Consider the following 23,752-nt stretch of genomic DNA (forward strand, 5'->3'; position numbering starts at 1 on the left):
AAAATATATCCATTCCGGTCGCGCGCTCCGCATACATTACTGCTCTTCGTAACAACTCACTTCACAGGACTGGTTCCGTACCTGAAGGGTACCAAAAGGGACCCTATTACTAAGCCTCCACTATCCATCCGTTCGTCTGTCAGCGGGCTGTATCTCGTGAACCGTAATAGGCAGACAGTAGAAATTTTCACAGAATGTATATTTCTATTGCCGCTATAACAACAATATATACATATTTCAAAATGGCCGCCATAAAAATTTAAAAAAAAAGTGTCGTTTCTTGAACGATGGTACGGAACCATTCGTGTGCGAGACCGACTTGCACTCAACCGATTTTAATATCTACTAGAAGATTTCCACGACTTCTTCCGATTTAGGATTTAAAAAATTCCGGGATATAAGTAATTTCCCTCTTTTCTTTTGAAGGTACTTACTTACCAATATTATAGCTATCGGGGAAAACGGAAGCCGGAAAGGCGTTCCATAAAAATATCAGCCCACCATCTTTTATGGCTGTTATTGCCAGTTACCCAAGTCGATAACACGTATGAAGTATACGACTTTAAATATTTAAATCGTATCGGCTCCGTGTCGTCACGTGTGGAGGCGCGCCTGCACTCCGGGGCGCACTTTAAATACATAACATGGAGTCATTCTAAATAACGAGTTCAAATTTGAAAACAGGTTCGTACTAACGCTTGTGCACTGCGACGCATAGTTGTGCACTTGCTATGCTGTTGTCGATAAACAATTTGTTTTTGTTCTTTTTAGGGTTCCGTACGCTTAGTAGAAGATTTTACGTCTCACCAAACGTTGCTGAAATTCGAAAGTCGAAACACAATACCGTCAAAGTAAAATGGACCTAAAGAGCCTTGAATTTTTAATGCCAAAAATTCAATGCCACTGATTTTAATTTCGCAACGTTTCCGCTTGAAGCGCTGGCTGTAGATGTGTAGACAAACTTGAGCTTTAAAACAAGGTAGTTAAGATCTAGTTTACTATAATGCGGATGGTTTTCGACACTCGAATACTATTATCGTTGGTGAGACATAAAATCTCGTACTATATTAATATTATTATTTTTACTTAATGCATACAGTTTAATTATGTAGTTTGATTTAGCTAGTTTTAAGGTTTATTGTAATGCGTGTAGTGATCAAATAAAAGTTTTCTTTCTTTCTTCTTCTTTCTATAAAACACCGATAAGCCGGCAACCTTGCGGCGGTGAAGTTTCGCCAGTAACGGAGAGTCTTCGCCTATAAGTCTCCTACCTAGCTCGACGAATTTAGACACAAACAGTTCGCTTACAAACCTTTCTAAACCGGATCCTCTCGCGAACGTTCAAATCGCTTAGTTGGATTATTCTCCACTCAATTGGATGAAAACATATTTTCTATTCACGCGATGAAAAGCGGGCGAGCGAGTGAAGTGGATGAAACTCCAATTTATCTAAAAACCTTTAAACTGGTAACGTGATATGACCGCTTTGGATTGTTTAGAAAATACTAGAAAACACGTATTCGTACAAAAATACTAAAAAATTAAATTTTGAAGCGATATTGTTTTTTTTTTTTTTTTAATATGCAGTCCGCGATAGATTTTATATTTTTGTAAGCTTTTGGGGCTTTGAATATATTTTAATAAGTTTCGTCATACATACAACTTACTTTCAGCCCATTTTAGAGGAATACGGTATTTGACAACTAGTCAAATCAGTGCCTTTTATCAAACGTCAAAACGCGCGCTTAGTACCTATGCGAGATTCTTTGAAATACTGGAATGTGACGTCACATCATAATGACGTACTTTTTTGGTTTAATCAATAATTTAAAGTGGTTATTTCACTTAAAACTACCAAAGGACGTGGATTTTACACTATTTTAGAAGAGTTCTAGTTCTGAGGAATGATCAGCTGAAGTTTCGATCATGGTGGCTTTGGGAGATAACAGGTAATAAAAGTGTAATAAATCTATAAGTATTTATTGAAATAATGAAACCTCTATAAATATAGACTGTAAAACACATAACCCTTTTTTGCCTCGTCGTAGTCAAGTTAAAACAAAATATATTTTGTTGTTTCACATCGAAACGGAAACAGCTCAGTTGCTCAATTCGCGTATTTTCCACCGAAGCGAATGAAAGCATTATTTTTTCCGCTCCACAGTCCGCCAGCGCGCGGACTGCATGAATTCCGAATCTGTCTAAAAACTTTGAAACGTGCTTCTAACTCGATATGACAGCTTCGGATTGGTTTTCGAACAAATACGTACGCGACCAAATATACGAGTATCGGGACTTTAATTTTAGGTAAATCATTTTATTTGGTTGGAAAATTTTAGAAGTATTGTTCAAGTATAAGGGCCAGTTTGCACCACAGGCGGTTAACGCTAACGCTAACTTTGACCACCAAAAAAAAAAGCTACTTTGTATCGCACAATTCAGTAACTTTTTGCCAAATTGGACATTTCACCTAAATTATGGTATTCTTACCACTTAATGTGTAGTGCACTTTGCTTAAGTTTTGATTTCTGTGGTGCAACTAACCCTTAATAACGTTATTTCAAGACAGGGCTACGTCAGTACAGTACACGGCAGAAAGCAATGTACATCGGCCATTAGAATGACATTTCGACTTTGTGGAGCGTTGTCTCTGTCACTCATACCTATATGACGTTTTGTCGGTCTCAACGACAGAGACAATGCTCTACAAATCTGCTTTCTCCTTCTAAAAGTCGATGTACATTACTTTTTGCCGCGTACTGTACACCGGTTCAGAAAGTTACTTTACTATTACTTTCCAACTACAAGTTAGCCCTTGACTGCAATCTCATCTGGTGGTAAGTGATGATGCAGTCTAAGATGGAAGCAGCCTAATTTGGAAGGTATGGCGTTTTAATAAACCCATAGATACCCGTTATCCTGCTTTTCTATTGATCATCCATGTGACAAAGCTGTCTTGCGGGTTTTGAATCGACATAGCGTTGTAAATTCCAGAGCCTCAATAGCTCAACCGGTAAAGGAGTGGACTGAAAACCGAAAGGTCGACGGTTCAAACCCCGCCCGTTGCACTATTGTCGTACCACGAAGACAAAAGCACCGAGAAAACTTTATAGATTACTTGACCGACCTGAAAACCTTAATGAGGCGATACGGAAAAATGAAATCAGCAGATCAGTTAGATAGGATCTACGATAACATGAGCCCAAATTATAAATTGTACATAAAAAGTAAAGACTGCAGCACATTGAGGGAACTGATCGAACTAGCAACCGAATATGAGAAAATTACTTCAAACCACCAGGATAAGTACAACTCACCCGACAGACCGATGTCCGATCATGGACACAGTGAAATCCAATTGAGCCTAACCGAAATAAATACCGAATCCCCAAAAGAAATAGAACCCAGAGCTGAAAAAAGATTAATATATCCGAATTACGACCCACAAGCCTGCTGCTGGAAATGTGGCAAGAAAAATCACAGTTCTCAAGAGTGCAGAGGCAAACAAATTATTTTCTGCAGTCAGTGTGGGCTACTGGGGAAGCTAACACGGAATTGCTGTAAGAAAACCGGAGACAGCAGCAAAACAAAACCAGAGGCATACACGGCGAACACCCAGGGTAATGGGGACAACAGAATATTTGTCAACGCCAAAATATATGGGAAAACGTTTAGTGCACTAGTGGATACAGGCTCAACGAGTACGTTCATAAACAAAGAAATTATGGACCGAATTAAGGGAAATGTAAAAGGGATAACGGAAAAAAAAAAAAAAATAAGATTAGCCGATGGATCGGAAATAAATACCGATAAGTTAGTCAACATCGAACTGGAAGTAAAGGGACAAAACTTGATGCATGAAGTCACCTATCTACCATCGACAACAGCGATGATCATAGGAATGGACCTTTTACACAGACTAGGACTCACCATAGTGTGGAAAAAACCCCTACGTGACAACCCTAGTACACAAAAGCCAGCGGTTCAGAATAAAGCGATCCGACTACCCGAACAACAAATAAAATATCAAACCGTCCGTACCGTAAAATCCGAAAACTCCGAGAAAATAAATTCAAGCTCGCATGGCTTGAAACCGATAAAAATAATCCGGCAAACACGTAATCATAAGGAGACGAATAGTCAAGAAAACATAAATAAATACGTAGTTAAGAGTCAAACCCGGGAGAAAGCAAATGTTCCGCGTAATCAAAAAATAGGTTTAAATTATAATTGGAGGGAACACCGACAAAACTATATTAATAATCCGATACCGACCAGAACCGATACGCCGAATACTCTTCCGACCGATCTTTGGAGAAGTTCCGTACACACCGCAAATATAAAAGACCTGGAAATATTCCATTAGTCGGCTTAACAGCGAACAAGTATACCTACAATAACAACCGGATTTCAACGTCGAACGTAGATAATGATGTCAGTATAGCATAGATACGACATTACCCGATACCGAACGATGGCAAGAAGCACATCTAGTAGATTTTAATATCAATGACCGAAAACATGGACAGAGTGTCCACGAGCAATAAGAGAAAAGAGGGATGAACTACCCTCATAAAAGAAGATTTTTTTTTCAGAGATTTTTTCCCGTTTCCTGTTGATCCAGTGATTTTTTCCTTACAGGAAAAAATCTTCCAGCGGAGGAGGGGAGTGTGACGAGGAAGTCACAGGCAGCCTGGGAACAACGCGCTGGGGAAGCATCTCGGAGGCGCCGCGACCGAACACAGCACCGACCGCCGCCGACCGCCGCCGAGCGATCACACCACCGAGTAGGCCACGCCCCCCAGACTATAAATAGGGCAAGTTCCACGAGTTCACGACAGTCTCTCAGCGCCTTCGCCCACTGCGGCCGGTGTGATTTCTCGCTGCTCGGCCAGGGTGAAGAGGTTGAGAGACTCCGGTAGCATCCAGCACCGTCCAGGCCTTCAGCCTGCCGGCCGCAGCTACCGTCCGTTCCCCCCGCGCGTCTCGCTCCCCTCCGCCGTCCGCGACGCGATCTGCGTTATAGACCCGCCGCCGGTACCCGCGTACCGATGTCCGTGTTTAAGAAATCTTCCCTCCGTATATAGAATTGTATGTTGTAGAATTATATAAATCATCATTCCTTAGTAGCCGAATAAAAGCGGTCATATAGATTAATTGTTGTAAAAGGTAATCTTAACAAGTAGAAGTAAATAAATGATTATGTTTTTGTGTGCGATTCGTGTTTGCTTTAAAGACCTCCCGATCAGTCGAAGTCAGGTATAATTCCTATCTCATGTACGTAGTAAGGACGTTGCCAACCCCAACCTCCTTGCTACGTTACATTCTTTTTAAAAATATCTGATTCTACCGCCCGGTTCCGCAAAGCCGACTATTATAGTAATCCTAACTAGTCTTAAGGTAAACGTGTGACCTAATTGCGGACCCTTCATGCTCCCTTTGTCCGGGACAAGGACACCCGTGCTCTACCGCGTCAGTGCGTCACTCTTTGTGCTGGAGCTGTACGTGCCTCGCAATCAATAACCGTTACTGTCTGCCTCAAGAGTCGTGATATATGTAAATGATGATTTATTACCCGCCAGCTGAATGGAGTGGCTTATCTGGTACCGGGATAGTCTTTGTTGATGGATTTGCGTATTATTTCAGGCTAATTGTGACGGTTGAATGACCTAGGAACTATCTAGGACTGCTACAACTGAGCACATTCCTTTTGACGACCTCCCTGGCGCAGTGGGAAGGTGGTGATTTTAGTAGTCTATAGCCTACATATATAAAAGGAAGAGGTGACTGACTGACTGACTTATATATCAACCCACAGTTCAAACTACTGGACGGATCGGGCTGACATTTGGCATGCAGATAGCTATTATGTCGTAGACAATAAATTGAAAGATTAGATAGTTAGGATTTTTGAAAATTCAACCCATAAAGGGGTAAAATAGGAGTTCGAAATTTGTGTAATCCACGCGGATGAAGTCGCAGGCATAACTTAAGTTGTTCTATAAATCAAAGCAATTAGCACAATTGGAATATTTACTGAGTATCACTGAACATCACTGAGCATCACTGAGCATTACTGAGCATTCACGTTAGAAAGATGCGAGATTATTGTATACAAAGATTTGCGCGCCGCCGCACCCTCGGATGTTTGTGAAGAGGAGGTACAAACAATTGAGGCATCTGCTTTGTTTGTCCGCGAGGTGACGGGTGGCGTGGGGTGGCGAGGTGACGGGTGGCGTGGGGTGGCGAGGTGACGGGTGGCGTGGGGTGGCGACGTGAACGTAGTCTGAGAGCATGTGACGAATTCATTTAAGAGGAGGTTTACAAATTTACGCTCGGCCATACGAACGAAGCCATTGCGTGGCTATTTACCTATAGTAATTTAGAGTGATGTTTGTATTTTTTTATGCTTGATCAAATAAATGGATTGTTACCAAATTATAAAAATAGATTTTTTAGAGAACATAGTTTATTTTGATATAAATTTTTGGTTGAATTTATGATTTATTCAATACAAAAGTTGTCTTAAACTAGCCACACTGTATTTTTTTTAAATTAAGTAGATAAGTACATTGTTAATTTCCTAATATTAATTCCTCGAGATTTCATAATGATGTCACAATTGGGTATTTGACTCCAATTTTTTTATTACTTTATTATAAACTAGGATAAAAATAATGACGTAAACTGAAAAACTAATTAAATCGATCAAATAACAAAAAAGTTATAAGCATTTAAATATTTCTGATTAGACAGAGATAGCGATATAGCATTTTGACGTCACACCTTACTAATGCCATAGTAGCTTCGTGCAGTTTCATACAAATTTTAGTTTTTCGAGAAAAGGGTAGAAGATCGTCCCACTCCTAAATTAAAATGCCTGTAACTTTGTAAATCTTTGTTGGATTTAATATTTTTTTCAGCGTACGTCATTATTTTTACCCTATTAATTTATAATTAAGTAATAATACTTATCAAAACAAAAGTAGGAAAATACCCAATTATCTGAAATCCCATCGCTACAACCTACGATAAATCGTTCGCCAGCTCTCGGCCCGAGCGGGTGGCTCGGTAATTAATATTCATAATCCAGTTAAAGAAACACCGCAGTTCACTCTCTACTCTCTATCTCTACTCTCTACTGCCTACTGCTTAATGATGGTGGATTTCGCTTCGGAATTTATTGCTTGTCCGCTATTTGATTTTGTGTGGTATCGCGTAATGCGGTGAACATAATAATTAATGGTTATACTTGTATTCATCATCATCATCATCAACCCTTCACCCTTCACCGAACCACTACTGAGTACGGGTCTACTCTCAGAGGGAGAAGAGTTTAAGCCATAGTCTGCCACGCTGGTCGAGTGTGGATTAGCAGACTTCACAAACCTTTGAGAACATTGTGGAGAACTCTCAGGCATGCTTCAAATGCGGATTGGCATACTTCAGTAGTGGGCTGGTTATGAGTTGGTCATGATGATGATGATGATTCAGGCATTATGTGCTGAAAACAATATTAAGTATACCCTCGATGCATATCAGAACAGTGAACTGGCCTGAACTCCAAAATATAGCGTTCAATTATGCTTTCTCGTGGATTTGCAGCAAAACGAGGCAAAAACCGCGAGAAAGCTGTGCTGCACTAATTGTGCTTGATCTGATGTTGCTGTTTTTGCCAATTATTCTTTTCCTTTCTAACAAAATTCTTATAAAAAATAATATTAACCCGATACAAGTAGGTATAAGCAGTGATAGCTAACTTAGTGGTTAATGCGTTAGTTCTCAATTTCGGAGATGTTTGGGAGATCGGGGGTTCGACCCCTGGAACGCACCTCATAAACGGAGCAATTAATTAATATCACTTGCTTTAACAGTGAAGGCAAACATCCTGAGGAAACCTGCATGCCTGAGAGTTTTCTATAATGTTCCAAAAAAGGTGTGTGAAATCTGCCAATCTGCATTGGAGCAGCGTGGCGGACTATAGCCTAAACTTTACTCATTTTTTTTAAAGAATATTAGCCATGTTAAATGACGAATATTCCCCTTTCCTCTCCAACTAAGCGTCAGGCTTGTGCTAGGAGTAGGTACGACAATAGTGCAACGGGCGGGGTTTGAACCGCCGACCTTTTCGGTTTTCTGTCCAGGTTTTAAAAATCCCGGGGGATTTTCCGGGATAAAAAATAGCCTATGTCACTCACCGGGTCTTACCGCCGTACTCAGAGTCGCTAATCGTTACTTAAGATTGAGTTAAAACGAGACAGATTTATGTGAGAAATATAGCTCTGTCTCGTTCTGACTAAACTTAAGTAACGATCAAGCGACAAAATCACGTCGATCCATTGCTCCGTTACGACGTGATTGAAGGACAAACCAACAAACAAACACACAGTGATTTAAATGCTGTACAAAGTCAAAAATAATGTGACCATGTTTCACATTTAAATATTTCAATAATCTGATGACAATACAATATGTTGTCGTCACAATATCGTGATAATATTATTTGTACTTGTCGTATTAAACGACATGATAAGCCCCGTTCAAAGTATTAATAAGCCTCGTCAATATATTCAGGTCAAAGGCATTTATTTCACGTCGATTACATGACTTTATTATGTGATAGGCGATTGCCGCTCAGTAGCCGTTTCAACACTACCCTTATTATAAATGCGAAAGTGTGTTTGTTTGTTGGTTTGTTCTTCAATCACATAGCAACGGAGCAACGGATCAACGTGATTTTCTCATGGTTATAGTTATCTTTACCTGGAGTAAAAACAACCTTCCAAAGTATATATAAAATTTTTTTACAAAAAAAAATTTTATTTCACAATTTTTAGTGGCCACATGGAATTATGCTATGACTGGTTAAAAATCTACTGTTTACTAAGCTATTACACTGATCGCGAGCAATTTACTCTTATCCGTTGAGGAGTTCCAGTATCTATCTTCGAAGATGTTCATCAGATCTTCACCAAATTTAAATGGGACCAATTTTGAAGTATACCCTTTCGAACAAAAAAAGAATTTTCAAAATCGGTCCAGGCGTCTTCGAGTAATCGGGGAACATACATAAAAAATAAAAAAAAAAGATTCCGACGAATTGAGAACCTCCTCCTTTTTTTGAAGTCGGTTAAAAATAGCTAGGAGCACTAGACTTACTCACACTTGTTCGATTTTCGGCAACTCTTTGATGTTGTGGGATAAAAAGTAGCCTACGTCCTACCCGGGATGCCAGCTATTAAGCCTCAATAGCTCAACGGGTAGAGGAGTGGACTGAAAACCGAAAGGTCGACGGTTCAAACCCCGCCCGTTGCACTATTGTCGTACCTAATCCTAGCACAAGCTTGACGCTTAGTTGGAGAGGAAAGGGGAATATTAGTCAATAAACATGGCTAATATTCTTTTAAAAAAAAAAAAGCTATCTCTGTACCAAATTTGATCAAAATCGGTTGAACGGATAGGCCGTGAAAAGCTAGCAGATAGACAGACAGACAGACAAACATACTTTCGCATTTATAATATTAGCATGGAAATAAGCTTAAAATCATGAGTTACCGAATTGTATTTTTGTGGCACTGAATGTAGCAGACGTGATGTTACTTTCTATACCTAAGTTTAATTTTTTTAATTTTTTTTATTCAGATACAAGTTAGCCCTTGACTGCAATCTCACCTGGTGGTAAGTGATGATGCAGTCTAAGATGATAGCGGGCTAACCTGGAAGGGGTATGGCAGTTTTTATTAAACCCATACCCCTTTGGTTTCTACACGGCATCGTACCGGAACGCTAAATCGCTTGGCGGCACGGCTTTGCCGGTAGGGTGGTAACTAGTCACGGCCGAAGCCTCCCACCAGACCAGACCAGAAATTTAGAAAATATAAAATTCCAAACCCCTGCCAGGAATCGAACCCGGGACCTCCCACTATTAAGACCACAGCGCTCACCACTGCGCCAGGGAGGTCGTCAAAAAAAAAATTAAAAAAAATCTTCAAAGGTAGTATATAAAAAAAGCTGGGAACAGTAGACTGACTCGCACTGGTTCGATTTTTGTTTCCCGATCCATATTATAAACTAGACTTAGATTTTTAAAAATGCCGTGGGAACTCTTTGATTTTCTGGGATAAAAAGTAGCCTATGTCCTTACCCGGGAATCCAGCTATCTCTGTACCAAATTTGATCAAAATCGGTTGAACGGATGGGCCGTGAAAAGCTAGCAGATAGACAAACAGACAGACCGACAGACAGACACACTTTCGCATTTATAATATTAGTGTGGATTTTCATTGGATAACGAATACGAAATAACGTTTATTCAAAGTAACTTCACATGCTCTTTTGCATACCGAATATAGCTCGGTGGAGTTTCTAGCAACGTAATCACGTATGTTAGGAGCTGCCCAGATCTAATGCCTCTACATCTCGGCACTATTGCAGATGGAAATTGCGAGTTTCAGTAAAGCTGCAGACGTGGATTTCAGCTGTGATACACACATACAAGCAGCCTCGCAATTTGATGGTGTATGTTGTGGCATGATGAATAGTTCAAAGCAAGAAAGCCACAAAGAAAGCTGTGATAGCCTAGTGGTTAGGACGTCTACTTTTTAGCCCGGAAAATCAAAGAGTTCCCCTGGGATTTTAAAAACCTAAATCTAGTAGTATTATATTTTCATTATACTAAAACGTTTTAATAGAAAATGCAACTTCGTAATTAATTCAAAATACCTCTGGCACCAAAATATTTACACCGTTTCATCTCGGAAAATACTCGAGTGCGAGTGTGCACCAAAAAAACAATGGCTTCCATTGGATCCCCAATGCTCCTGAATTTCGAATGACGATTGTGTTTTACGGAAAGAATCGGAATCCAATATTATGATAGGCATTTTATTCCGGCAAATTTTCCGGAATTTATCACAAGAGATGTCTGTTAGCATTGCGCGTCGCTCGCAACGAGTTCATTTTGCTGATTGGCGCCTGCAACTGTTTCAGAAAATCTGTAAATAGTTTTCAATTTTGCGCTACGGAAACCAAATCTTGGAAATAAATGGGATTGCTACCAACCGAGTGATCCCATCACCGGCCCACTACTGAGCACGGATCTCCTCTCAGAATGAGAAGGGTTGAGATGCGTGCCCGGGATTGAGCACCAGGCCCAGACCTCTTGTTAGGCTTGTTTTACTTATACTAATACGGTATTTTACATCAAGCGAGTAAGATCTAAAAATGTATAAACAAGATAGCATTAGCAATAAGCAATCGAATAATGTTAATTTCAGTTTATAAAATTTTATAACTCATTTTAAAAATTCCACTTTTTTAATCTGTTCTACAATATCCAAAACGCTTGATACGGTAACCGCCATGTTAATTCCAACTGTGACATCACATGGCATGAAGTTGTAGTAATCTAAATATATAAAAGGAAAAGGTGACTGACTGACTGACTGACTGAATGACTGACTGACTGACTGACTGATCTATCAACGCACAGCTTAAACTACTGGACGGATTGGGCTGAAATTTGGCATGCAGATAGCTATTATGATGTAGGCATCCGCTAAGAAAGGATTTTTGAAAATTCAACCCTTAAGGGGGTGAAATAGGGGTTTGAAATTTGTGTAGTCCACGCGGACGAAGTCGCGAGCATAAGCTAGTCTGAATATATAAAACGAAAAGGTGTCTGACTGACTGACTGATCTATCAACGCACAGCTCAAACTACTGGACGGATCGGGCTGAAATTTGGCACGCAGATAGCTATTATGACGTAGGCATCCGCTAAGAAAGGATTTTTGAAAATTCAACCCCTAAGGGTTGAAATAGGGGTTTGAAATTTGTGTAGTCCACGCGGACGAAGTCGCGAGCATAAGCTAGTAATATATTAAAAACGCACATAGCTCTGAAAATTTAGAGGTGCGTGCCCGGGATGCCCACTAGATATTGGCTATCATCGCTTATGATTTCGTTATAAAAGGAACATTTCAAGAGCTTCTCTCTTCGATGGGGATAAAAGGTTTCGATTGCACGTAGTCGTGGGAAACAATGGCGACATTGTGCCAGTAATTGTAGAGCCATTGCTCTGGCAGATGCTGTTCTGCGGTTTTCATTTTGAGTGTGCTCTCAATTTCGCTATTTTGTTGGCTTTTTAATCTGTAAGAGGTATTAGAAGCTGAAAATTGGGACGCTATTTTCCAATAGAGTTTTGAAAAATTCCATTTAAAAGTAACAACTTTACTTTAAAGCTGTGATAGCCTTGTGGTTAGGACGTCCGCCTTCTAATCGGAGGTCGAGAGTTCGATCCCTAACTTTTCGGAGTTATGTACGTTTTAATTTATTTGATGATGATGATGATAGTATTCCTTGTTCTATGACAAATAATGTGAATACCATTCTCTCTTCAACAACCTATTTACCTATTAAATTGAATTTCACAGTCTTTCAGCGTTACGATGTCAATTAGCAACATACAGACCATAACATGTAACGTACATTCGAGAAGCCTTAAATTACCTCTCCTTGTCGACAATTCACTGTTGCATTTCGACATTCATTGCTCCATTAACACGAAGTGAATCACCAAGTCTCCAGTCACTCCAGGAAATGTACGACGTATGTCGACTGCTGAGTTTGAGTAGACTTACTAGGCTATCGGAATACCAAAATACTTTCACATATTGCAGAATGACCATGATTAGTTACCAAATTGGTTTCTAATAATAAATATTCTGTGACTATTGCACTCCTCATCATCATAAACAAACTATCGCCGGCTCACTACTGAGCATGGGTCTCCTCTCAGAATAAGAAGGGTTTCCACCACGCTTTCTTAGTCCGGATTTGCAGACTAAACACACCTTTGAGAAAATTATGGAGAACTCTCAGGCATGTAGGATGTTTGCACGGTGTTTCACATTTTGAATCGTTAGAGGTGTTTGCGCGGTTTATAAATGGCATAATATTATTGTATAAGTATTAAATCTTTGAAAAAAGCAACCCCCGAGTTTCTTGCTGGTTCTTCTCGGTAGAAAAGGCATTCCGAACCAGTGGCAGATGCATCTGACGATTCAAAATACATGTAAAAATCATTCACGATAGTTTAAGCGCTAAAATACTTGTAAAAGTTTAATTGAATAAAAAATATTTTTATTTTATTTTATATTATTTAAAAAAAAATGTTGTGAACCCGAAACCCCCGGCTTAAATGGGTCAGGGATCGTCAACATAAAGGAATTCGAAAATTACACAACATAACAACAATGATTAGGTAATTCTATAATAAACACCGCTCGATAAACTATTCATGAGTCATCCATGAAACCAATTTTGAATATGAAATACATTTATGAGCGACCTCTAATGTACCGCATACATTAACCACTTTGACTGCTGCATTGTGTGATTGTAGCCATGTGAATCCAGCAATGCATGCCAAATTGTTGCAAGGTGGGAAATCGACTGTGACGTCGGGCGGGGGTAATAAAAGGCGTACGCGGCGTTGTCACTTCATTTGCTAATTGAAGTGAGAATCGGACAAAGACGAGTGGGAACGCATGTGTAATTTGAGTGATTCTGGTTCCAAGTAACTGCAGTGCATGTTCAACCATCAAATAAACCTTTGATGTTTCGTACATTTGGTATATTTAGTAACTAGCTTATGGTCGCGACTTCGTCCGCGTGGACTATACAAATTTCAAACCCCTATTTCACTCCCTTAGGGGTTGAATTTTCAAAAATCCTTTCTTAGCGGATGCCTACGTCATAATATCTATCTGCATGCCAAATTTCAGCCCGATCCGTCGAATAGTTTGAGCTGTGCGTTGATAGATCAGTCAGTCAGTCAGTCAGTCAGTCAGTCAGTCAGTCACCTTTTCCTTTTATATATTTAGATTACAAAGAACATTCTGTCTTCTGTATTATTTGAAAAGGCCTTTCCGTTGGTATTCTGAAATCATTATGTGTGTGCTATCAACTATAATATACCCATTACTTTTTGTTATTTTATTGTACTTTTCTACTTCACTTGTAACTAGATTATGCCCGCGACTTCATCCTCGTGGATTTAGATTTTTTACAAATCCCGTATCTCGTATATTGAGCTCTTCAATATTCCGGAATAAAAAGTAGCCTATATCGTTCCCCGGAATGTAAGCTAACTCTGTACCAAATTTCATCAAAATCGCTTGAACGGTTGGGCCGTGAAAAGCTAGCAGACAGACAGACAGACACACTTTCGCATTTATAATTTACTAGAGGATGCTCGCGACTTCGTCCGCGTTGATTTAGTTTTTAAAAATCCTGTGGGAACTCTTTGTTTTTCCATGATATAAAGTAGCTTATGTCCTTCTCCGGGATGCAAGCTATCTCTGTACCAAATTTCGTTAAAATCGGTTGAACGGTTGAGCCGTGAAAAGCTAGCAGACAGACAGACAGACACACTTTCGCATTTATAATATTAGTATGGATGAATCGTTCGTCCATGGCGGTATTTTCAAGAGATCTCGGTCAGGTTTAAGTTTTGGAACTTTATTTGGTTCCTGTAACAAATAACAATAAATCATTGATAGAGCTGGAGCCGCAGCAAAAACAGCTGAAAACGGCAAGCGGCGCAAGTATGCCTCTCTTATAGAGAGTTACATTTTTGTGCCGTTTGCCGTGGAGACCCTGGGGCCATGGAGTCTTAGTGCAAAAAATTTTTTACGAGACATTTCACCGCGATTAATAGCCTCAACTGGTGACAGAAGGGCTGGCTCATTTTTTGCGCAGCGGATCAGCCTGGCTGTCCAGCGCGGAAATGCAGCCAGTATTCTTGGCACCATTCCACGCGGTCATGATTTATATAGTAATTAGATAAGGCTAGCTTTAAGTTTTATTGTATTACCTACCTACATTATATAAATGATTGTGTTTTTTACCTATTATGTATATTAAGTCTAAAATAATTTTTAATGTATAGTAAGTTTAAAATAACCCACATTTAGCTTAATGTTGTTAGTTTATATTAAGTAATTGTTAGTTAGCTGTTAAGTATTAAGTATAACAATAAATTAATGTTACGTGTAGGTACCTATCGACTGTCGACGGCACTGGTGTACGGAAAAACTTATTTAAAGTTTATGAATGCACCAAACTTGTTGTAACCTGCAAATATTCTTCTTTAATAAATAAATAAATACAATACAATACAATACAAAAAAAAAAAAAAAAAAATCATTTAATATTAATTGCTTAATTCACCATGTTAGCGAATTTCCGAAATTGAAATGAATGAATAATGAAATCGGGAACATGTTAATGTTAATGTAGGCATTCATGTCCGTCAGATTGGCGATGCGAGTGAATACTGAGTCGGGAAACTTCAGAGCCCGTCGGCGAATGAAAATCCAAAACACTGCACCCCATAAATAAGTTTACCTAATAAATTAAATGAGAGAGAAAAATGGTTGGTAAATGATTTAGGTTTTTAAAAATCCCATGGGAACTGTTTGATTTTTTAGTCTAGCTATATCTGTATCAAATTTTGTCAAAATCGAATCAGTTGATCGGATGAGCCGTGAAAGGCTAGCAGACAGACAGACACACACACTTTCGCATTTATATATTAGTACCGGAATCCAGTTGAAACCTAATTGTGCACAAATACTAAGACGCGACTAGTGCTCCTAATTTATGTATACCTACCTACAAATATTAATGATGAGTTGCCATTTGTCGGATTCACACGCTAATCCTTGCCAGCGCCACGCCCTTTGCTTTTGCCGCTATTATACTCCTGCACACATGCAACAAGACAGTCTAAGCCAAAAAAACCAGCCAAGTGCGAATCAGACTCGCGCACTGAGGGTTCCGTAGTACAATCGTATTTTATCGACATTTTATCCATAGATGGCACACGTATGGGTTTGATGAAAAAAAAAAATTGAGTTTCAGTTCTAAGTATGGGGAACCCCCAAAGATTATTGTTTTTTTTTTCAATTTTTGTGTGAAAATCTTAATGCGGTTCACAGAATACATCTTCTTACCAAGTTTCTACAGTATAGCTCTTATAGTTTCGGAAAAAAGTGGCTGTGACATACGGACGGACAGACAGACGGAAAGACAGACAGTCATGACGAATCTATAAGGGTTCAGTTTTTGCCATTTGGCTACGGAACCCTAAAAACTGGTCAAGTGCGAATCAGGCTTGCGCACCGAGGGTTCCGTACTATAGTCGTATTTTTTCGATAGGTATTTTGCATGATAAATCAAAAACTATGATGCATATAAATAAATAAAAATCTGTATTAGTTCATGACTACATTTTAATTTTTTTTTGTGATTTTACCAAATTTCATGATTCTAGGTCAACGGGAAAGCACCCTGTAGGTTTCTTGACAGACACGACCAGACAGAGACAGAGAGACAACAAAGTGATCCTTTAAGGGTTCCTTTTTCCTTTTGAGGTACGGAACCCTAAAAATCAAGTGAAAGCCTGGAATTCGTTTCAGTATTTAGAATTTTTTACACAGAGACAAATAATTTTATTTACTAAATTCGTTTTTTAACTCCTAAGACAAATTTGTCGGAAGTGTACACTTGCTCTTGTACTGACATTAATTTGATTTCAAAATCAATTACTATGTAACAATCTAATAACATTTGTACAGGTTATTGAACTCAATTATAATACCTACTATAGAATTACAAAACTAGTGGTTTGCCCCGAATTAAGTATCCCATAATCCCCTATGGTTTTATAATGTTAACAGCGCCATCTATAACCATTATTGTGAAGTTATGTAAAAAAATTTGATGCCCATCAAAAATGAAATATTTTCGTTTCTTTATAATATTTATCTAATTTTAGTATTTGTTGTTCAAGTACAGGATATAACTGAAATTATACACAAGTTTCAGTTTCAAATATGTAGCCGTTTTTGGCACATAGTATCAAATTCAATCTCCACTTTAAAGCCCCCTATTTTGTATGAGAGCCCCCTGAATAAAGCTTTTTATATTTTTTATGCAATATTTCAGTTTACATATTATGCCGAAATGTCATTCTAAAGGCCGATGTACAGTACTTCCTGCCGCGAACTGTTCGTTCAGTAATTTAAAAGCTAAAAGTCTGTGATAGACAGACAAGTGCGATTTCTCTCAAGTAGACTCAAAGACCTCACTTCGCTCGGCCAATGATACCCGCGAGTCATGACTTCGTCCGCGTGGATTTAGTTTTTCAAAAATCTTATGGAAACTCTTCGGCTTGCCAGAGTAAAGTAGCTTAGGTTCTCCTCCGGGATGCAAGGTATCTCTGTGCCTACCTTTTGTCAATATCAGTTAAACGGGTGAATTTTTAAAAATTCTGTTGTAACCTTTTGATTCTTAGGGTTCCATACCTCAAAAGGTTTTTCCTTTGATCCTATAAGGAACCATTATAGGATCACTTTATTGTCTATCTGTCTGTCTGTCCGTCTGTCCGTCGTTGGTGCCCTGGAACCCCGGTCTGTCTAGACAGACAGACACACTAGTGCATTAGTATGGATCTGCGGTTTAAATTTTCCGATTTACAAACATTTCAGGGACTATTTACAGTAAAGAAAATGTATTTGAATTGACTTCCTAACTATTGTTCTAAAGTCTAACTGCTCTAATAGGAATAAAGAAATGCTGGTTACAATGCAACTGTTTTACAACTCTACGTCATTAAATTTAAAGATCATATTTGAATGGCTACTTCACATACTTGACAGCATGATGGGATGGATATATTGTAGTACTTATGACTTAGATGTTAAAGAGGGTTTTCCAATGACTTCGTTCGGGTGTTTGTTGAAGGTAGGGTTGCCATCTGTAAAATCTATGAACTAGGACAAGGACTTCAAAATCCCTGAATTTTCCAACGTAAAACCCAGATATATCTGTCTATTCCTTATTATCTCTTAAATTTAAATAAGTATTTTTTATTCTCATTTCTCTTCTTTTTATCATATCTTTCATTACGGAAACAACAAAAAAATTAAAGTAACAGAAACAACAGAAAATAAAATAAACAACAGAAATATAAAGTAACAGAAACAACAAACGATAGAATAACAGAAACAACAAAAAAATTTAAAGTAACAGAAACAACAGAAATTAAAATAACAGGAACAACAAAAAATTATAAGGCAAATACCTCAACTTTTGTATCGATAACCATACGTTATTATAAATACGAGTGTCTGTCAGTTACCTTTTTACTGCCCATATGCTTAACAGATTCAGATGTGCGACAGATATATTTGCATGCCGAGGATGGACATAGGGAAAAGAAAGAAAGAAAAATGTTTATTTTTTAAATTGCACACATACATCAGAGTTTGTAATCGCGGCGCTTCTACAATTTGAGCATTAAAGCCAAAATGACTCAAGCAGAAGAAGCACCGAAATAAACTGTGTCATATGTGGCACAACCCGAAAAAATTCCAGCTCAGCATTAATGCTGTATGCAGCCTTTATTTTATTTATTTATTTATATTTAAATTTATTTAAATATATTTTAGCCTTGTACCTACATGCACAAAAGAATACGGCGTCACGGAACTATACTACCAAGTTATACTACACAATAGGTACTAACAATAATACTAATTTACACTAACATACAACTCGTCGGAAATATCTCAGTACCTGGCTTAATGATCTCATGCAACGTGCTTGCGTTGGCAACGGTAGGTACTGGTAGAACGTAATGTTTATATACTCTTTGGGTACTGGATAGGCAAAAGTGGGCGAACTGCGGGGAAGCGCGAAGGGAAGCGCATTCCAGCGAGGTGCTCAGATATTTCCGACGGGTTGTACTAGGGCTACGTGGACAAGGTCCCGGTAAAAAGTAAGTGTTTTGAATCCGGGACCGCAGGTATAATAATCCCACCCGGATGCTCCCGGATGCCCTCCGAAGTAGGACGAATCCGGGGAAACCCGGACGGATGGTAGCCCTGATCGAAGGGATCGAGACCCTCACGCTCCCGCACTGGAGTTCCGACTTCCGTATCTCGTTAGCATACTAATGGACCCTCGAGGCGCTCATATTATTGTATTGTTGTATTGTTGCTGGCCACCCGGGGGGGGAAGGGGGGGGCCTCTCGACGGTGCTTTGCATTTAAGTCGCAAGTTTGAGCGTCCTACCGGGACCGCAACACCCGATAGTTTCGAAAGTCTTAAAGTTCGATAATTTTATACGTCTTACAGCCGTACTCAGAGTCGCTTATCGTTACTTAAGATTGAGTTAAAACGAGACAGATTTATGTGACAAATATAGCTCTGTCTCGTTTTAACTAAACTTAAGTAACGATTCCGACGAAACTTAAGTAACGATTCGGATGAGTCTACCAATCCGCACATGGCCAGCGTGGTAGACTATGGCCAAAACCCTTCTCACTCTGAGAAGAGACCCGTGCTCTGTAGTGAGCCGGCGATGGGTTGATCATGATGATGATGAAGTAACGATTAGCGACTCTGAGGTTTTGTCACTGTCACAAAGGGGACTCTGACTGACTGACTGATATATCAACGCACAGCTCAAACCACCGGACGGATCGGGCTGAAATTTGGCATGCAGATAGCTATTATGACGTAAACATCCGCTAACAAAGGGTTTTTGAAAATTCAACCCTTAAGGGGGTGAAATAGGAGTTTTAAATTTGTGTGGTCCACGCGGATGAAGTCGCGAGCATAAGCTAATAATTAATATGAGTCCTGCCCATTGCCGCTCTTCAGCTTCGCAACTTGTTCATGTCCATGTCGGTTACTCTAGTTCTCCTACACATCTCCTCATTTCCTCATTGCTCACGTAGAGAAACTCCGCACATAGCTCTCTCCATCGCCCGCTGAGTGACTCTGAGCTCGATGCCATAATAGTTAATTTATTCGATCATAGGTATAATATGTATGTCTATTATAATAATATATGTAGGTATGTAGGTATGTAGTTATATATATATATTTCTATTATGGATTTTGTATATATATTAATATTTATAATAGTTATGTATATGTATGATAGTTATGTATGTATTACTGAAATAGTTAATTATATTATATAATATTATACTACTTAATTTTTCTGTATTGCGTGTAAGTACTATCCAACACACCTAGTTTCTCCTTTCACCAAAGGTTGCCTGGTAGAGATTGCTGTGAGCAATAAGGCCGCCTTTGCATACAATAATTTTGTTAGTTTAAGTTTCTGTAATAGTTATGTAATATTTTTTGTGTGCAATAAAGTATTTCTATCTATCTATCTATCTGAGCTTTCTTATAAAGTCCATAGTTAGCAACGATGTAAATTTTTATCTACACACTAGCTGATGCCCGCGACTTCGTCCGCGTGCAATTAGGTTTTTAAAAATCCCGTGGCATGGAATTTGCGGAATAAAAAGTAGCCCATGTCACTCTCCAGGTCTTTATCTATATCCGTGCAAAAAATCACGTCGATCCGTTACATCGTTGCAACGTGATTAAAGGACAAACCAATAAACCAAGAAACAAACACACTTTCGCATTTATAATAAGGGTACTGATTGTATAATATTGAGTAGTGTAAAGGTGAACACTGATTGTTGCAGCCGGCGTGCGCACGGTGGACGTGCAGGCGGTGGAGGGCATGGTGGCGCAGTTCCCGTGCGACCTGGGCACGGCGGCCAACGACAAGGTGTACATGGTGTTCTGGTTCCGCGACGACGCCGGCATTCCCTTGTACAGGTGAGTGCTTATCCTAAGAACTTCAGACTTCGGTCTTGTGGCTGACTTGCACTACTATATAATACTAGCTTACGCTCGCGACTTCGTCCGCGTGGACTACACAAAATTCAAACCCCTATTTTACCCCCTTAGGGGTGGAATTTTCAAAAATCCTTTCTTAGCGGATGCCTACATCATAATAGCTATCTGCATGCCAAATTTCAGCCCGATCCGTCCAGTAGTTTGACTTGTGCGTTGATAGATCAGTCAGTCAGTCAGTCAGTCAGTCAGTCAGTCAGTCAGTCACCTTTTCCTTTTATATATTTAGATTACTAGAGGATGCCCACGACTTCGTCCGAATGGATTTAAGTTTTCAGAAATCCCGTGAGAACTTTTTGATTTTCCGGGATAGAAAGTAGCCTTGTCCTTCCTCGGGATCCAAGCTATCTCTGTACCAAATTTAGTCGAAATTGGTTGAACGGATAGGCCGTAAAAGGCTAGCAGATAGACAGACAGACACACTTTCGCATTTATAATATTAGTATGGATGTGCAAACGGTACACATCCCTAATGCCTCAAGATACGATCATCTATTTAGCTTATTTCGAAAATCCTGAATGTAATCGCGAGATTTCTATGATTATTATACTCGTAGTTTGCATGGGACTGCTGCGGTGTGAAACATACGGCATAAACCGACGTAGCACTGCTACAAACGTGCTACGACCAATAATATTGTAGTCTTTGGCTACGACTTCCTGATGTAGCGACGAGCTACTCGAAATGACAATCGAGGAGGGAACGCGCCGCGCACTCGCCTCATACCCCGATTGCCATCTCGACCTGTCGCGGACTATAGGGCGCTTTCAAAAACCTGCATCAATCATTAGGGACTACAATCGCAATTGTTGTGATTGCCTAAACTTATGCTATTCTTGTTGTAAAAATACATTGTAGCCAATAGTGAGCGAGCATCAACAAATAAGAGGTGATTGCGATCGTGACATTGTAGCTGTCATTGTACCGCAATCGAGCTCCTGAGGGCTTTTGCTGGGCCCAGTACTTGAGTGCAAAAAATCTCCATTTTCAGACTAAGGTAGTGAGTTTTTGGTCCACGGGGACGATATACAAAATTCAAACAAGTAAACCTCATTAAGATAACGTATAAGCTAGTACGTGATCGCACGGGCGGGACTCGAGGACAGTATGCGGGATAGAATACGGGACGGAGCGGGACAGGCCAGGACGCTATAATTACTGCATACTAGAGTTGGGAATGGGTATTAAATTATTTTTATTTAGTGAAATTATTATTTTTCTTCACAGTGATTTTTTTAATTTTTACAATGGTTTACCACATTACCTAGAAATTATGATTATCAATGGCACTGATATGACTCTCACGGAAACTGAATATTCACATTTAGGATTGTCAGTGCGAAAGTTCGCTTTTCGTGAAACATATAGATAGCAAACGATTGTTTAATATATTAATTGAACTAGATGTTATACTTTCAATAATACGCAGGGATACTTCGTGAATATTCACAGGGTAAGATAGCAATTGTTACATATGAAAAAGAATTTCATATGATTTTTCACCTGCTACCTGTGAAATGGTCCATCTCTACAGCGTACAATGCACAAGTTTTCACTCCCTACAACGTTAGTGGGGTTTATATCACAAAGTTCCAACTAGTAAGTGAATGTGAAACTATGTTAAGTCTACTTCTAGCTAAACTTTAGTCTGCTTTGTTAAGATTCCAAATTTGGCGAAGACTATAACTGATGTGTATCACTCTTTGTTATAAGTTGACACTGCATATTAAGAGAACACTTTACAGTTCCTTTCGTGGAGTTAAAAGTTAGGATACAAAGCCAAATAGAAAAGTTTACACTTTATTAAATATGCAAAAGACAGAGTGGTTTTGGTGCGGGGTGAAAAAGGGCGGGCAATTTTTGACTAAATAGTTAGATTTTTGATGTAATACTTGATTAGTTTATTATGTTATTAATGTAATAAAAAGTAACTTTACCTCGTAATCACATTATCAGTCTTCTCTTTATCATTTGGTAACGGGACTGCCGCCAAGGTCAAATGGCGCCTTTAAACAAAAACTAAATATTCGCATTCGCAATGTCCAACATAATATTACATTCGTTGCATCACTAGTGTGTCGTACCTAAGTTTGTAATGTCCACTCGATTGCGTCACAGCTCTACGAAGCGGGCCAGTTTTTGTCTCGTCACGGTATCAAGGGGTGCCATTAACTGGCACTAGCGCGGCGCTCGTGCGGCTGATAACGCTCGGGCTGGCAGCGTGCCAGGCGCGGCCGGGGCCCAACAGTAGTGTTATCTAGGGCTCTACCAGACAACAAATATTGTGCCTCGACAGGCGAGTTACACTTGCTTAAATTGCTGATTTATCTATATCTAAATTATATAAAAGGAAAAGGTGACCGACTGACTGACTGATCTATCAACGCACAGTTCAAACTACTAGACGGATCGGGCGGAAATTTTGCATGCAGATAGCTATTATGACGTAAACTTCCGTTAAGTAAGGATTTTTGAAATTTCCAATTCGATTCAATTCCATCCGCGAGGACTACCTACACAAATTTGAAACCCCTGTTTTACCCCTTTAGGGATTTAATTTTCAAAAATCATACGATGTTTACGTCATAATAGCTATCTGCATGCCAAATTTCAGCTCAATCCGTCCTGTAGTTTGAGCTGTGCGTTGATAGATCAGTCAGCCAGTAAGTCCGTCAGTCAGTCAGTCAACTTTTTCCTTTTATACCGGGTGTAACCAGAACGCTAGCAAAAACTTAGCGTTATTGTGAACTTAGCGTTTGTATGCAATACCAATAACAATTTGCCTCATTTTGTAGTTTTGGTGATTTAATATTTTTCAAACCCGCTATTTTTAGCGTGCATAACATAACTCGGGTCAATGCCCCACCTACGACGTGGCATTGAGTCCAAGTGACCTACTTACGCAACGTTCGTTGACCTCTAGCGTCAGTCAGATGTTTTACTTGCAATTTATATC

The 23,752-nt window shown here is 39.3% G+C and overlaps 1 protein-coding gene and 1 long non-coding RNA gene across 3 annotated transcripts in view; one reads left to right on the plus strand and one right to left on the minus strand.

The window, feature by feature from the left end:
- Nucleotides 1-23,752, plus strand: part of side-II (sidestep II) — a 667,447-nt gene that overhangs the window by 350,210 nt on the left and 293,485 nt on the right. For both annotated transcript variants that reach the window (XM_069499951.1, XM_034972675.2), the window contains exon 3: nt 20,582-20,717. In XM_069499951.1, the coding sequence (XP_069356052.1) occupies nt 20,582-20,717 (136 nt within the window). The remainder of the gene's footprint in view (nt 1-20,581; nt 20,718-23,752) is intronic.
- The window catches only part of LOC138402698 (uncharacterized), a 461,836-nt gene that overhangs the window by 228,997 nt on the left and 209,087 nt on the right, over nt 1-23,752 (minus strand). The gene's annotated exons all lie outside the window — the stretch shown is intronic.

This window comes from Maniola hyperantus, chromosome 1 (genome assembly GCF_902806685.2).
Source record: "Maniola hyperantus chromosome 1, iAphHyp1.2, whole genome shotgun sequence".
In the NCBI taxonomy this organism is placed as follows: domain Eukaryota; kingdom Metazoa; phylum Arthropoda; class Insecta; order Lepidoptera; family Nymphalidae; genus Maniola; species Maniola hyperantus.